This window comes from Salpingoeca rosetta, assembly GCF_000188695.1.
Source record: "Salpingoeca rosetta unplaced genomic scaffold supercont1.8, whole genome shotgun sequence".
Classification (NCBI taxonomy): domain Eukaryota; class Choanoflagellata; order Craspedida; family Salpingoecidae; genus Salpingoeca; species Salpingoeca rosetta.
In genome coordinates, this window is record NW_004754926.1 from 1,142,328 (window position 1) to 1,157,327 (window position 15,000).

General features: G+C 56.3%; 4 protein-coding genes across 4 annotated transcripts in view; 1 reads left to right on the top strand and 3 right to left on the bottom strand.

The window, feature by feature from the left end:
* PTSG_12063 (uncharacterized protein) overlaps positions 1-4,032 on the bottom strand; it is a 6,118-nt gene extending 2,086 nt beyond the window's left edge. The window contains exons 1-6 of the mRNA XM_004995391.1: positions 3,756-4,032; positions 3,188-3,306; positions 2,264-2,896; positions 1,675-2,015; positions 915-1,377; positions 629-736 (exon numbers count right to left, since the gene is read on the bottom strand). Of these exons, the coding sequence (XP_004995448.1) occupies positions 629-736; positions 915-1,377; positions 1,675-2,015; positions 2,264-2,896; positions 3,188-3,306; positions 3,756-3,825 (1,734 nt within the window). The 5' untranslated portion in view covers positions 3,826-4,032. The remainder of the gene's footprint in view (positions 1-628; positions 737-914; positions 1,378-1,674; positions 2,016-2,263; positions 2,897-3,187; positions 3,307-3,755) is intronic.
* A 436-nt stretch (positions 4,033-4,468) lies between these two features.
* On the bottom strand, positions 4,469-8,800 carry PTSG_03725 (uncharacterized protein). The gene is made up of 9 exons (XM_004995392.1): positions 8,611-8,800; positions 7,864-7,946; positions 7,403-7,660; positions 6,850-7,162; positions 6,477-6,552; positions 6,100-6,236; positions 5,708-5,811; positions 5,352-5,467; positions 4,469-5,018 (listed from the first exon to the last, which is right to left on the bottom strand). Exons 1-9 carry the CDS (start codon positions 8,729-8,731, stop codon positions 4,508-4,510), a joined length of 1,719 nt encoding a protein of 572 aa, XP_004995449.1. The 5' UTR covers positions 8,732-8,800; the 3' UTR covers positions 4,469-4,507.
* A 179-nt stretch (positions 8,801-8,979) lies between these two features.
* Positions 8,980-9,969, bottom strand: PTSG_03726 (cyclophilin). Its single transcript, XM_004995393.1, has one exon. The coding sequence runs from the start codon at positions 9,750-9,752 to the stop codon at positions 9,021-9,023; it is 732 nt and encodes a 243-aa protein (XP_004995450.1). The 5' UTR covers positions 9,753-9,969; the 3' UTR covers positions 8,980-9,020.
* Positions 9,970-10,038: 69 nt separating this feature from the next.
* PTSG_12064 (NEK protein kinase) overlaps positions 10,039-15,000 on the top strand; it is an 8,303-nt gene continuing 3,341 nt past the window's right edge. The window contains exons 1-13 of the mRNA XM_004995394.1: positions 10,039-10,255; positions 10,764-11,171; positions 11,442-11,499; positions 11,813-11,910; positions 12,120-12,198; positions 12,411-12,521; positions 12,698-12,728; positions 12,935-13,168; positions 13,445-13,521; positions 13,766-13,871; positions 14,133-14,250; positions 14,420-14,558; positions 14,808-14,933. Coding sequence (XP_004995451.1) covers positions 11,113-11,171; positions 11,442-11,499; positions 11,813-11,910; positions 12,120-12,198; positions 12,411-12,521; positions 12,698-12,728; positions 12,935-13,168; positions 13,445-13,521; positions 13,766-13,871; positions 14,133-14,250; positions 14,420-14,558; positions 14,808-14,933 — 1,236 coding nt within the window. The 5' untranslated portion in view covers positions 10,039-10,255; positions 10,764-11,112. The remainder of the gene's footprint in view (positions 10,256-10,763; positions 11,172-11,441; positions 11,500-11,812; positions 11,911-12,119; positions 12,199-12,410; positions 12,522-12,697; positions 12,729-12,934; positions 13,169-13,444; positions 13,522-13,765; positions 13,872-14,132; positions 14,251-14,419; positions 14,559-14,807; positions 14,934-15,000) is intronic.

Here is a 15,000-nt window from a genome sequence, read left to right on the forward strand (position 1 = left end):
CAACTCCACAAGCATCCACCAGGACAACGAGCGTTCCACCAGCAACAGCGGCGGAAGAGCCAGGTAGAAGCCCGAAAGAGCACACTTCAAGGTGCCGAAGAACAAGGGCAAGGAGGCAAGAACCGCCGCCGCGGTAAGAACCAGAACGAGCCCGGACAGGCGCGAGCTGGTGTTCAAGGATGAGGCCAGGAGTCTGCGTTGGTGACGCCCATGCTCGGCACAGGGGCGCGAGTGCAGCTGCTTCGATGGCAGACGCGCCTTGGCCAATTCGCGGCGCATGCGCAAGAAGGTGTGATAAACAAGGACGACATCATTCTCGTCAGCTTGCGCGACTACCAGGACGGCAAGTGCGACATCATCCTCAAGTACACCATGGACGAGGCGCGAAACCTCATCAAGAACGGGCAGCTCCCAGCCGACACAAAGGTCAACGAGGGCGGCGACTCCGACAAGGAGCAGGACGACACCGTTGTCTTCGCCGAGGTTGACAACGCAGGCGACGAGGAGGACTTTGACGTCGGTGGGGACGTGGACATTGATGACCTCTAAACGGCGACACACATACACACACACACACACACACACACACACACACACACACACACACACACAGTGCATGGCGACGTACCTCCTGCAACACCTCTGCTGCTGCCTTCTTGGCACGGATGATGTTTGGTGGGAGGTTGGCATCAAGGCTTTCCAGGTCCTTCACTGTGGACACAATGTCCTCAACAAACTGTATGTAGTGGAGAAATGGATGCAATCAGAGTTGTGAGAAGTCAAGTCGAGATTTGCAACAATCATGCTTGCAGGCATGCCAGGAGGTCACGCACAACAGCTACTCACAGGCGTGAAGTGTGTGCGTGTGTGCGCGTGTGTGCGCGTGTGTTGTCGTGGGTGCGTCGTGTGCATACCGTGACAATGGTGCGGTGGGCGTTTGTTCCGACGGGGCGGAGAATCTCTGGCACAAACACGTGGAGCATTGTGTCGTAGAGGATGGAGTCCCAGAGCTCAATCTTGTTGCTCAGGCCCTCTGATGGCAGCAGTTGACGCATGCGGTCGGGCAAATCTGTCCAGAAGGCGTGGATCATCGCATACACGTTGCCGAAGCTCACGGACTTGACAGCCTCCAGCATGGTGACACAGTGGTTGCGGTAGAGCTCGCAGAAGGATGCAATGTCCTCCTCTAACGATGCGGTGTCGCGCTCCGTGACTGCCACACCCACTTCTTCCAGTTCAAGGTGGGGGAAGCCCGGCAGCTGGAGGGACTTGTCCATCGAGTGCATGAGCATCATCAAGGTTCCTGTGCTGATGCGGCTGATGGGCGACGTCACGCTGCTGCTGCTGCCCATCCCAAGCATCGAGTTGGAGTCGTGCCTATGTTGCGTTTGTGTGTGAGAGAGAGTGTGTATGTGTGTGAGTGAGAGTCAGAGTGAATGAGTGCGTGGGTCAGAGTGCGCGAGTGTGAGTAAGAGTGTGTGAGTGTGAGTAAGAGTGTGTGAGTGTGAAAGTCAGAGTGTGTGAGTGTGAGAGTCAGAGTGTGTGAGTGTGTGTATGTGTGTGTGGGCATGTGCCAACGTGTCAGTGAATGGGAGAGTGAGCCAGTAAGTTTTGTGGGGCATGTTGTTTGTGTGCGTGCAAAACAAGTGCGAGCAAACCCAGTGTGTGGCTCACGTTGTTGCCTCTGTTTCCTCGTCGGCAAGGCGAAGCATGGCGACGGCGGAGGATGGCTTGATGCGCAGGCCCTCGTAGTGGTACTTGCTGTGGCCACGCGAGCCAAGGCGGCGTGAGGTGACGCCAGGGAACACGCCACGGATCACTTTGCCGAACCCGGCGGCGTTGCAGGGTTCTTGCATCATGCTCTGCATGTGCCGGCAGTATGCCTTGTACACGAGGCGGCGCTCCACCGTGAAACCGGTCTTGAGCTCAAAGTTTGCTCGCAGCCAAGTGACTGTGTCCTCGTCAATGCGCACCGCACGGTTGCGGTGGCGGCGCGGGGATGTAGCCAACTCAGTCTGTGTGCAAAACGTTGAGTGCGTGCGTGCGTGCGTGTGTGTGTGTGTGTGTGTGTGTGTGTGTGTGTGCGTGTGTGTGTGCGTGTGTGCGTGTGTGTGAAGCGGCGGTGAGATGATTGAGGAAGCCCAAGCACCAAATTGAAACAAATGTTTCGCAAGCATGGTTCATGTCCAAGCATACATACACACAGAGACAGAGACACACCCAGAGACACACCCAGACACAGAGACACCCAGGTGAGACGTACATCGTCGATGCTGGCACTTGAAGGAGTGGCAGGTGGTGTGGCGGCATGCATGCTTGAGCCGTGGACGGTGGTGAACTTGAGGCCACCGGGAAGCTGGGTGGTGGAGGTCATGGCAGAGATGTTGCTGGGACGCACCATCATCACACGCGGGTGCTGAGCTTGTTGCTGCTGCTGTTGCTGCTGCTGGAAGGCGTAGCCCTGGCCGCCCTCCTGCGCGTAGTAGGATGGGTATTCAAAGCGCACGTTCTTGGCAACATCATCAGCGCTGACAGACCCTTGTTGATGGTGGTGATGGTGGGCGGCATACTCTTGTTGCCTCCTGCCGTTCCCCGCTGTGGAGCGGAATGGTGAGCTGGGAGCGCTGGCACCGCTTGCCCCGCCACGGCCCTCGTTGCGCCTGCGCGGGTGGTGGCTCTGGGCAGAACGGGATGGGCTGCCGTACATGCCAGCCTGCTGTTGCTGCTGTTGGTGCTGCTGCTCGTCCTCGGGGTGAGCATATGTCATGGCAAACTCTGGCCGTGGCCTGCTGCGGTCTTGCTGACGGTCGTGTTGCGATGCCGCGGCGAACATGTGTGCCGCTGGTCCGCCAAAGGGCGCCATCATCTGCGGCGCAAAGGATGCAGGCGTTGCCGTCTGTGCAAGGGCAACGTGCGTGCGTGTGTGTGTGAATGCATGTGTTTGCAGAGGTAGTGTTTGTGAGTGGGACAGTCGGGAGGCGGACAGGGAGGTTGGCAGAGAGGCGGAGAGGAAGGCGGACAAGGAGGCGGACAGGGAGGCGGACAAGGAGGCGGACAGGGAGGCGGACAGGGAGGCGGACAGCAAAACAGACAGGAAGGCGGGCAGGAAGACTGGACACACACACACACACACACACATACACACAAACCAAACAAAGCAAACACACACATACACACACACACACACCTCAAAGTTGAAGCGGTGGACGCCCTCCATAGCTCTGTTGGCTGCATATGCTGCTTCTTGCGCAGTGTCCATGCCGCTCCTCACGGCGGCACGGCCCATGGCCTGGATGTTGGCAGCATCTGCACACAACCACCGCCAGGGAGGGAAATCAGCGCATACACAACGTGAGAATAAGCAGCCACAGCATCGGCATCATCAGCACACACACACACCATCTCCGGTCTTCTTCAACTGTTGGTTGTGTGCACTGTGTGGTCACATCACAACCGCCTCTCAAATGCAAACAAAGTCTCATGTCATCAAGTCATCACCCAGCAGCCATGACCAACAATGTAAACAAACAACCCAACGGAAGTCATGAACGAAACCCAGGACAGCACCACCACCCCACCAAGCCACAACGAACATCCATCAATCAATCCATCAATCCATCCATCCACGCAGGCACGTACGGGCACAGTCAACCGCTTCTCCCCGCACGTCACCCAAACATGGGCATCACGACAGCCACTGTTCGATGTTGCGATGGGCGTGTCAAAGCTGCATGTCGTTGGCGCAGGCGACTCACCGCTGTAAGGGTTGCCATGCACCTTGGGGCGCTTGCTGGGCTGCGGTTCGAGCTGGTGCTGGGTGTCCATCGTGGAAGACGGGTAGGGGTAGGGGTTGTTGTGGACAAGAGGGGAGTGTGGTGAATGAAATGGTTGTCCGCGATGTTGTGTGGCGTCGACGGCGTCTCACGGATATGCCCTGAAGCAATGTCTCGTTCTTGGGGTGATGCCACACCGCTGCACGGCAAATACTATGCAACGCAGACGGAAGCTATGCGCAAGGAAAGTGTGCACGGCAACGGCCGCAGTTGGCTGGAGATCTCCCCTCCACATGCCTCGTCGAGCACAACACTGTGCCTGCAGGCACTGGTCGGAAAGCAAACCGCCCAGGTTGCATGGCTGCCCGGTGTTTTGCGTGCCTGCAGGCAACTTGGCTATGTGGGTCATCTCCGGAATGCACTGCATGCAGCCGAAATCCACATTCATCACCGCCATGGCGCGAAATACTTTCTTTGAGGGCAACTGGCACGTCCAAAGGATGCAAGTGTGTGTGTGTGTGTGGTTCTTTCCTTTTCTCTTGCTTGTTGCTTGGTCGTGGTCGTGGTTGTGGTGTGTGGGTTGGCATTCTTGGAGTGCTTGAGGTTCGCACACACGCAGGAATTCGCTTGTTTAGGTCTTGTGGGTATGCTGCATGTCTTTGCGTGGGTGTTTTTGAAAAACCCGCGGCGCGCCAGCGGTAGAAGTTATTTTATGGTGTCGTGTCGTGTTCCTGTTACTCTCTGAACAATGCAAAAAACGGGTTTGCTTCTTCCTCTTCTTCCTCCTCCTCTTCTTCTTCTTGTTGGCGTGCTTCTGTTGTGGCATGCACCTGGTCGCCTCCTTGATTGTTCGACGCCCTGGCACGCTGCTTGCTGGTGTCTCTTGTGCGCACTGCCGCCGTATCTCCCTCTTCATCTCCATCATCATCGTCGTCGTCGTCAGCAGCAGCAGCAGTAGCCTGTGGCTGTGCCGCTGTGTCATTTGCAGTTGTATTGGCGGCGGCTATCTTCTGCTCTGCTTGCGGCTTCTCGACGCTCGCCTTCTCCTTCTCTTCCTGTTGCTGCTGCTGCTTGGGTTCCTTTCTCGTCGGTGTGGCTGTCGGTGTTGCTGTTGTTGCTGCGGCTGGCTGTGAGCCGTCACCGAGCTCACCGCGCGCGCGACGCCACTCCTCCGCCCCGCTCTGCCGCCCCACCAGCTCCTGCGCACTCAACGCAGGCTCCGTTCTCCGCGGCTCCGCAAACAAACTGCACAAGCGCGCACACAGAGAGGAAGGTGCCAGGGAATCAATCAATTGGAGTGGGCAACGTGCGACAAGTAGAAGCACAGGGGCAGACACACAAACACAGACAGACAGACAGGCTGACAACCAAACAAGCGTGCGCAGATTATCACGGGCAAACAAGCAAGCAGGTCAAACACACGCACACACACACACACTGATGCACACTGATACACACCGACACACACACACCGACACACACACACACACACACACACAAACACACTCATACATACAAACACACACACACACAAACACACTCATACATACAAACACACACCGATACCCACACCCGTACCTCTGCCGCTCAGTCTCCAGGCTCTGAAGAATAGCTTCGCGTTGGATTTCGGGCACACCGGCAAGCAGTTGCTGGTTGATGGTCTTGATCATATCTGCCAGCCAGTCCTCAGACACCTGCAAGCCCCACCAGGCAATACACAACAACAACAACAACAACAACAACAACAACAACAACAACAACAACAACAACAACAACAACAACAACAACAACAACAACAACAACAACAACAACAACACACATATACACACACATGCCCAGCGAGTGCAAGTGTCAGTGCACAGCACGTCAAGCACGAGATACCTCTTCAGCGTGCATGCAAGCAGCCGAATGGCAACAACGGGCGCACCGCACACCTTGTCTCTGCGGAGAAGGGTTGCCTCACGCTGCTGGCTATACCGCCAAATCACATCAGCCATCCCAATCGGCGTGAACGCAAACACATACGACAGCTTCTTGCCTGATGATGATTGGTGGTGGTGATTGGTGATGATGACGATGATGATGATGATGATGATGATGGTGGTGGTGGTGGGTGTCACTTATTGGTTGGGAAATGCAGCAAATGGAAGTGCCACACGCAAGGAACAAAGCAGCGAAACCATGGTGCTGTGGAGAGCGTGGACCAAGTATGGCGTAATTTCGCACCCACAATACACACACACACACACACACACACACACACACACACACACAGCATGCACAAGCAAAACACAACACAAAATTAGTACAGAATGGTACAACTCACCCCAGCCGCGCTCGTACATGAGCGGCTTGTCACACGCTTGCTCACACGGGTCACAGTGCAGCCACCGCTGCTGGCTCGTACTGAACACCTCAGCCCACACGTGGTCCGTGTAGTCAAGCACATAGCGTGTGTGGAACCTGGAGCGCGCGGCGTGTGTGCGTGCGTATGTGCGTGTGCGTGCGTGTGTGTGTGTGTGCGTGCGTGCGTGTGTGTGTGTGTGCGTGTGTGTGTGTGTGTGCGTGTGTGTGTGTGTGTGTGTGCGTGTGTGTGCGTGTGTGTGTGAGGAGAGGCGCGACCGGTTGCATGCAGGGAACGCAGGATGCGCAGTTCGCTTGGTACAGCCAAACCAACGCCATCAGTTAGCAAAGATGACTCACCCGAGTGCACGGCAGCAGAGGACAAAGCAGTTTGCCCACTCGCCGCAGCGCCCGCGTCGCGTCTCCAGCAGCTTGCCTGGTGGCAGTTGGTGTCGTTGGAAGTTGAGCATTAGGTGGGGAAGCAGGTGCCGTGGGTGAAAGGCAGAATAACACAAAGCCGTGCATAGGTTGGTAGGTACAGGTGCAACAGACAAAGACGAGCGGGGGAGCAGGGAGGGGGCGGGCAGAAAGGCACGCAGACACACAGATACACACGCAGAGAAAAGCAAGAAGCTACACACAGACACAGACACAGACAGACAGACAGACAGACAGACAGACAGACAGACACACACACACACACACAGACAGACAGACAGACAGACAGACAGACCTGGGTGGTTGTAACGAGGGAAGCGTGTACTGCGGCCACAGGACTTGCACTGGTGGACCTCAACACGCCCCGCCTGCCACCTTGCCTCGTCCCCAAGCGGGGCAGTCATGCCAGCGACCTTCGTCTTGCCGCCGCAGTACTCGCACGGCAGCGTGTCAACCCACGTGAAGAACTCCTTCTTGAACCACCGCAGCAGCTCCAGCAGCAGCCTGTCCTCGGCACTCTTCTCGCCCTTGTCGTCCCGGTCATCCGCGCGCCGTCGAAGTTCATCCACAGGGATGCGTGCACGCGCCTGTGCCTGCAGTGCAGGTTGCTGCAGAACCAGGCGAGGGAGGGGAGCACATGGCGAGCAAGTGAGTGAGTGAGCGTCGTGGTGTGTGCTTGGCGTGTGTGCACATGGCTGGCTTCGCGGTGTTGTGAGCATGTGTACAATGGGCATAGGTGTTCTGCTGACAGATAGGCAGACAGACAAACCAGCAAGCGCGCGAGGAGGTTGCAGTTGCAGAGCGCGCATACTGCAGTCGCACCACCACACAATGACAGCGCTCCGTACCTCGTAGATGCGCATGCGAGAGATGTGGGAGGTGAGGGTTTGCACCATTTGCTGCCGGGCCTGTTGTTCCTGCGCGTCGCGTGCTTCCTTGCGCCGCCGCTCCTCCATCGCCTGTACCTGCTTCTGCTTTGCAGCCAGCGCTGCCTTGAGGACAGTCAGCAGGTTGTCCACGCTCTTGAGGCTGTCGCCAGAGAACACAAGATGGCCGGCTTCCTTCACAAACCCCATGGCTTGCATGCACTCTTCCCCGCCCGGCACCTGTGTGTGCGCGCGCGCGTGTGGATGTGTGCGTGTGTGTGTGTGCATGTGTACGCGTAAGCTTGGTACGTCGTACAGAGTCGGAGGGAGCGCACACACGCTTATGCTAGCGTCGTGACCAGCCCAAGCACGGTGTTCCACCACGACCACAACCACAACCGCAAGGCCGCGAGTGCACAGCCACCCCGCTGTTGCTTGCTTGCCTGATACACGCGTGTTTGGAACGACGTGTTCGCAAGGTTGATGCGGCGGTACTTGTCATCGTCTGGGTTCCGCTTCAGGTTCTCTGCGTTCACACCCACGACACCCACCCACACACACACACACCCACCACACACACACACACACACACCACCACACACACACACACACACACCACCACACACCACACCACACACACACACACACACACACACACACACACACGCACACACACACAAGGGTACATTACTCAACATTTGCACAATTGATAGCAGGACCAGCCTCTTAGGTTTATTTGCTCCCGCAACCCCAGTTTGGAAATTTTGGGATGCCTTGTTACACCTAAGGGGGGCCGATATTACACATTAGTCTCGGCGAAATGGAAACTCATCCTGCTCCCCGAGAGTGTTGGGCGGCTCGTATAACGTTTAAGCGGTCCGCTATATCGGGAGTAGTCAGAAGAGTGATACCCCGACCCTTTACGAACCATGAGGGCCTACAGGCAGTCTGAGGGCGGGAGGGTAACCCAGGCAAGAGCCCACAGTCCCTCACTTCTATCCCTGCAACGGGAGTAATCCAAGAGCTTCAGGCTCTACTCACTATTAAGCCGCATTCGTGGCATCGGCTGTTTGTTCTTTCACACACACACGGCGTTGTGAGCGAGTTGCGGTCTTGCCACCATCATGACGCCTGTTCTTCGCTTCCTCTTCTGCCCACCAGCAGCGTGAGCGTGACCTCTCTCATCTCACCTGCGTAGGTGATGATGGTCTCTGCCGCTGTCTGGAACGCTGCATGCGTGTGCGCTTTCAGCAGCTTGGTCACCGCCAGCGCAGCGCTTGGCCTTGCCGGTGATGTGTTTGTTGACGACATGGTTGGCGGTGTCGTTGTTGTTGTGGTTGGTGCTGTTGTTGAATGCTGGGTTCTTGTTGTGTCTGTGTGTTTATTGGGGAAAACTCGCTGAAATCTTACACTGCTCCCAGCGCTCAAAGATGGGGAAGGCAATTGCGGCAAAACGTTCTTGTTTGTTTCTTCCTCTCTTCCTCCTCTCTCTTCTTCGTCTTCTTATTGCTTGCTTGTTGTTAGCCTGCTCTACTTTTGTTGAATGACACAGAACGTCCATACACACACGCACACGCGTATGCACACGCAGCCACAATAGCTATGCACACATGCCAGAGTCTGCAATGATGACTGCTGCCGTTGGGGCGGCGTCTTGGCCGTCCTGCGGCGCCGTCGCCTCAATCTTGTCCAGAACATCCATGCCCTCCACCACCTGGCCAAACGCAACATGCTTGCCGTCAAGGGCAGGGGCCGGTGCAAACGTCAGGAAGAACTGGGACGTGTTTGTGTTCTTGCCGCTGTTGGCCATGCTGACAATGCCGCGCTTGTCGTGCTTGAGCTTCAGGCCGGGCTTCTCGTCGTTGAACTTGCCGTTGTAGATGGAGTCGCCGCCGCTGCCGTCCCCGCGCACAATGTCGCCGCCCTGCACCATAAAGCCTTTCTTGATGCGGTGAAATCGGCTGCCCTTGAAGTGCAGTGGCTTCTTGCTTGCCTTGCCAGCACCCTTCTCCCCCGTGCACAGGCAGCGGAAGTTCTCTGCCGTCTTGGGCACCTTGCTCTTCCACAGCTCAATCACCAGGCGGCCCGCGCGAACATCTGGCGGTGTATCGAACCGCGCTGCCCCCTTTGCAGACCACTCCGCGTCTGCAGCGTAGATCTCCGCCAGCATCTCCTTGCCGTCTGCGTCCAGGTCCTCAATCGCTGCGCCGGTGCCATACATTGCGCCTTTTGCCCTGACAAACTCGCGCGCCCGCTCGTATGCCTCCAACCATGCGTCCACCCCATCCGGGCGGATCTCAATGTCCAGGTACACTTTTGGTGCGCTGCCCATTGTCCCCAACACGTGCCGCTTGTGTGCGTGTGTATGTACGTGTGTGTACGCGTGTGTACGCGTGTGTACGCGTGTGTGTACGTGTACGTGCGTGTACGTGTGTGTGTGTACGTGCGCAAGGGAAGGATGTGCAGTGGCTGACGTACAAAGAGCGACGCACAAGAGACAGCAGACAAAGCCAGCCAGCAAGCCCAAGTCGTGTGCGGTGGGAGGTGGGTTGGCGAAAATTCATTAATACCTTCAACCAATTTTCACAACTGGCGCGCAAGCCACACCACTGATCACAGCGGGAACGTGCCCACGCCCCGCACCACACACCAAGCACTCCTCCTGTCCTATTCTTCGGCAAAGTGAGTGCAGCCACAGCAGCCACAGCCGCCTCGCAGCTTCCAATCAAACCAGAAGAAGGTGTTCGTGTCTTGTTGCCTGCTGTCCCTTGGGGGGGGGGGTCACCTTCGCTGCACACCCGGTCAATCGTTGGCCTGTGCGCGGTTATTTTTGTGGTACGTTCCCACTGCTCTTGCTTGCTGATCGTGTGGTGATTTGGTGTGATGTGCTGGGCCAACACTGCAGTCCGTGTGAGCGAGGGATGTGGTGGTTCTGTTGCCCGTTTTGGTGTTGCACACACACGTACACATACCACACACCGCACAAGTATCCGAGTAGTTGCTTGTTCTTTCTTGCTGTTCTGCATGTGCTGTGAGACAGCCACGCGTAACAATTTGAAGGAATAAGAGGGGAGGGGAGGGGGCACAGCTGCGTGCGTCATTGATCTGGTGTCCGTCTCCACTCTATTATTTACCTCATAATTCAACCCCCAAAAGAAACGAGCAACAGGGGTGCCGTGCAAATGGTGTGCATTCCTGCCGCTTGCCTTCAGGCCACCCTAGCCTGTATTCCTTCTTCTCTCCTTGCTTATCTCTTCGCCTCAAACACCACCACCACCACCGCCACCACAACAACAACAACAACCACCACCACGAACACCACGAACACCACCGCAACTGCCAGAGAGCCTGCTCACGCCCAGTCGCCGCGTCAGCCGTTGCTTTCCTCGCCGTCTCCATCACCGCGCCTGCCACCGCCACCGCAGACTGAGCAGCCGCGCCGCCAGCCTGACCCGACACCTGACCTCGTCCGCTTGCAATCGCCTGCCCACACATTTCCGTCCACAGTTGCGACACCAGCTGACACCAACACCACCACCAGCTGTCGTGGCAGTTTCTGGGACAGCAGCACCAGCAGCGCGTGGGACAGCACCAGCAGCAGCAACGGTTGGGACAGCAGCTGCGATAGCTCATACGACAGCCGTCACCACTACGGCAGCAGCTGCAGTAGCGCCTGCTGTGCCATCCCTGTCATGTCCAGACATCAAGTCGAAGCCCTTGTTCGAGAGTTGGGCAAGGGCGCCTTTGCAAAGTACGCATGGCATCTCTGATTCGCACATCTCTGTGTGTGCATGTGTATGTGCATGTGCATGTTGTACGCTTGTGCATGTGTGTTGTGCATGTTTGTGCATGTGTGTATGTGTGTTTTTGCATGTTTGTGCATGTGTGTATGCGCTTCACTATGCGGTGATCTGCATGGCGAGAGGAGCAGATGATGTGTGGATGTCGAGTTCTCTGCGCGAGATGTGGCTTCAGTTCACAGTCATGATGTTTTGTCCGCGTATGCTCTCTTCGTGTGCAGGGTTTATCTGGTCAAGGCAGAGAACCATGCAGGTGTCATCGCATGCAAGCGCGTTCAGGTGCGTCGAGCACATTGTTGTCTGAGCGTTTGCATGCGGGCGCGCATGTTTGCGTGTGCGATGCTCCATGCGTGACAGCGTATCTTGTTCTGACAGCTCTTAGACATCAGTGAACGCGGCTGACCAACGCGCCCCTGTACCACGCTTCACTTGTGCATGTGCATGTGCGTGTGTGTGTGCGTGTGCATGTGCATGTGTGCGTGTGCGTGTGCGTGTGCATGTGCGCGCGTTCGTATGCATGTGCGTGTGCATGTGTGCGTGTGTGTGTGTGTGCATATCTTTTCTTTCTCTCTCTCTCTCTCTCTGAGATCAGATTGCTCAACTGAGTGAGGAGAAGCGAGCAAAAGTGATGAAGGAAGTCAACATCTTGCGTGGCCTCCAGCACCCCCACATCGTCCGTCTCTACGAAAGGTACACCCTCTCTCGTCCATGTGCGTCTGCAACAAATTGTTGACGATAACTGCTGCCTCCACGTGCGTGCTCGTTGACTTGAGTCACATCATCATCATCATCATCATCATCACACACACACACACACACACATACACACACAAACAATCCACAATGCGCACTCACTTGTGTGCGTGTGTGCGTGTGTGCGTGTGCGTTTTGGTGCTCAGCTTTGAGACGGGGGACGTGCTGCATATGCACATGGAATACGTCGACGGCATCGATCTTGGGCAGCTCCTCAAGAAACACGTGCGTAGCCCTCATCACGCACCAGCGCATGCACGCGGCTTGTTCGTGTGACTGTGTGTGCAGATTTGCGCGCGTTCCCATTGATGTCAACACACTCACCAAACGTTGTGATATTCCGCACAATGCTCGCTCATGCGTGCCTGTCTGTGTGTGTGCGTATCAACTGCTACTTTGTCCTCCCTTTTGTGCGTGCATGCATGTGTCTGAGACAGAAGACGAACAACGACCGCTTCAGCCAGGCTACCGTCATGCGCTGGTTCTCCCAGCTCTGTTACGCCGTCGAATATGTCCACAGCCACAACATCATCCACCGTGACATCAAGGTTGTTCTTCACCTCTGCAGCTTGCGCGTGTTCCTTTCTTTCTGTGTCTGTGCGCGTGCGCGTGCGTGTACACATGCGTGTACATGTGCGTGTGCGTGTGTGTGTATATGTGTCTGTGTCGTATTATGTTGCAGCTCACGCTTGTCACCGTGACCGTTGCATATCGCCATGTGCAGCCGACAAACTGCTTCCTGGAACTGGATCAAGGTTCGTACACACACACACACACACACACACACACACACACACACACACACACACACACACACACACACACATTTCGCTGAGCTGCGCTGTCTTTGCTCGCGTTGCTGGTGTAGCCTCACCAGTGCGCCCACGATTCACTTGTCGCACCCCCCCCCCATACCCAACTCCAACTGCCTCCATCCTTGCTTGCATGCATCCTCCAACAGACATTGTCAAGCTGGGAGACTTTGGGCTGAGCCAGCACATTCCGTGGTACCACCCGCGCTCCACTGGGTTTGTGGGCACGCCGTACTACATGAGCCCTGACGTGCTGAATGGGCTCGACTACACGGCAAAGGCAGATGTGTGGTCGCTGGCGGTGCTGCTGTACGAGATGCTCACCCTCCACCGCCCCTTTCGCGCAGAGAACCTCGACCAGCTCAAGGCGAAAGTCCGCAAGCGTATGTCTTCTTGCGCATTTGTTTTGTGTGTGCGTGCTTGTGCGCGCGCGTGTGTGGTGTGTGTGTGGTGTGTGTGTGGTGTGTGTGCTTGTGCGTGTGCGTGTGTGCTTGTGCGTGTGCGTGTGTGCTTGTGCGTGCGTGCGTGTGTGTGTGTGTGCTGTGTGGTGTGTGCGTGTGTTTGCTTGTGTTCTTCTTTGTGGGTCACCGTCGACGCTGGGGCATGCATGTGCATTTACTGACATGACATTTCATGTGTGCGTGTATGCTCGTTTTCAGGGGAGTTCAATCCGCTGAGCAGCAAGTACGCGTCGGCGGAGGTCCGCCACCTCTTCAACATCATGCTCGTCAACGACGTAAGTGGTGATGGCTCGACACACTCTCGCACGTGTTGCGTATGGAGAGTTGCACATGCACGCAGATGATTGGCAACGGGTGTCCGGCAGACACCTGGACACACACACACACACACACACACACACACACACACACACATACACACACACACACACACACACCCACACATACGCGCATACGACCGCATTCTTACACACACGCACACACACACACATACACACATATTGTTTGTTTGCCACGTAGGAACAAGACCGCCCGTCTTCATCGGAAGTAACGGCACACCCGTGTGTGGCAACCGCCTTTGCTGAGCTCCACCCCTTCCACCGCCAGAGCCACCACAGGAGCACATGTACGACCTTGTACACATACACACACACTCACACTCACACCCTCAAACACACGTACACCCCCCATACACACACACTCACACACTCACACTGCCTTGCTCTCGTCCTCGCTGCCTCGGGTCAAAGTCAAAGTCAAGGTACCACTGCCTTTTCATACTTCCTCCTTTGCACATCTTCCATCACATTTCACGTCACATACCACATCTCATGTGCCCATCACCCCTTCATCACAAACTCGCCACTTGTTGGCACGGGTCGCACAGGCCGCGGGCAGGCTGTGGAGTGCCACATTGCGATTATGCAGTCGAAGAAGGTGCCAGATATCAGCGATCTGATTGCCAGCCGCGCCGATTCCGTCAGCCTCGCGCAGTCCCCTGCCAGGTCTGCATCGTGTGTGTGTGTGTGTATGTGTGTATGTGTGTGTGTGTGTGTGTGTGAATGTGCGACTTCGCTTGTAGAACACGCTCTCATGTACACATGTGCACTCACGTTGCACGCCAACACCTAATCACCACCTGTCCATCAACAAAACCGGCACTGCCGCCACTAGTGTGTTTGCGTCAAGCGGGCGCAAGGCAAGCTTCGTCAACATTGGCGAGCGGGCGTGGCGGCGCGCCCGTCTCATTGAGAAAGGATCGCACTTTGTTGTCAAGCGCTCGCTCAAGACACTGCTCAAGTTCCCTTACGCGGTGCGTGTCAGTGGCCTGACACACGCTGCAGATACTCCTTGGCATGAAGACAGGAACTGGGAGAGGGGAGAGGGGAGAGGGGAGAGGGGGTGCAATGGCGTCCATGTGTTGTGGTTGTGCAGTGTGTGACCAATGCAGAGTGCTTGATCCTCCACGCGGTTTGAAACGCTCCGTTTCCCATGTTCCCTCTCCCATGTCGCTAATGCCCCGTAATGCATGGCATCACACCACACCGCTTCACTGCTACAGGGTGACCGCGTGTTTCGCGCTGCGAGCCAGGGCCACCCCCACCTCGTCATTGTCGTCAGGAAGGATATGACGTTTGCTCTCTCCCTCCCGCACCAGCAGCTGCTCGAGCCGTTTCTCAGACACCTCGTCAGTACACGTGCCTGCATGTGTGTATGTTTGTTTGTGTTTGTATGTTTGTGTGTGTGTTTGTGTG

Coding starts and splice junctions, on each gene's coding strand:
- PTSG_03725 (XM_004995392.1), bottom strand. CDS start 8,731: ATGTCGTCAACAAACACATCACCGGCAAGGCCAAGCGCTGCGCTGGCG. Junction 7,163..7,402: donor CTCGCATGCGCATCTACGAG/GTACGGAGCGCT, acceptor CTGGTTCTGCAG/CAACCTGCACTGCAGGCACA. Junction 6,237..6,476: donor CTCTGCTGCCGTGCACTCGG/GTGAGTCATCTT, acceptor CGCGCGCTCCAG/GTTCCACACACGCTATGTGC.
- PTSG_03726 (XM_004995393.1), bottom strand. CDS start 9,752: ATGGGCAGCGCACCAAAAGTGTACCTGGACATTGAGATCCGCCCGGAT.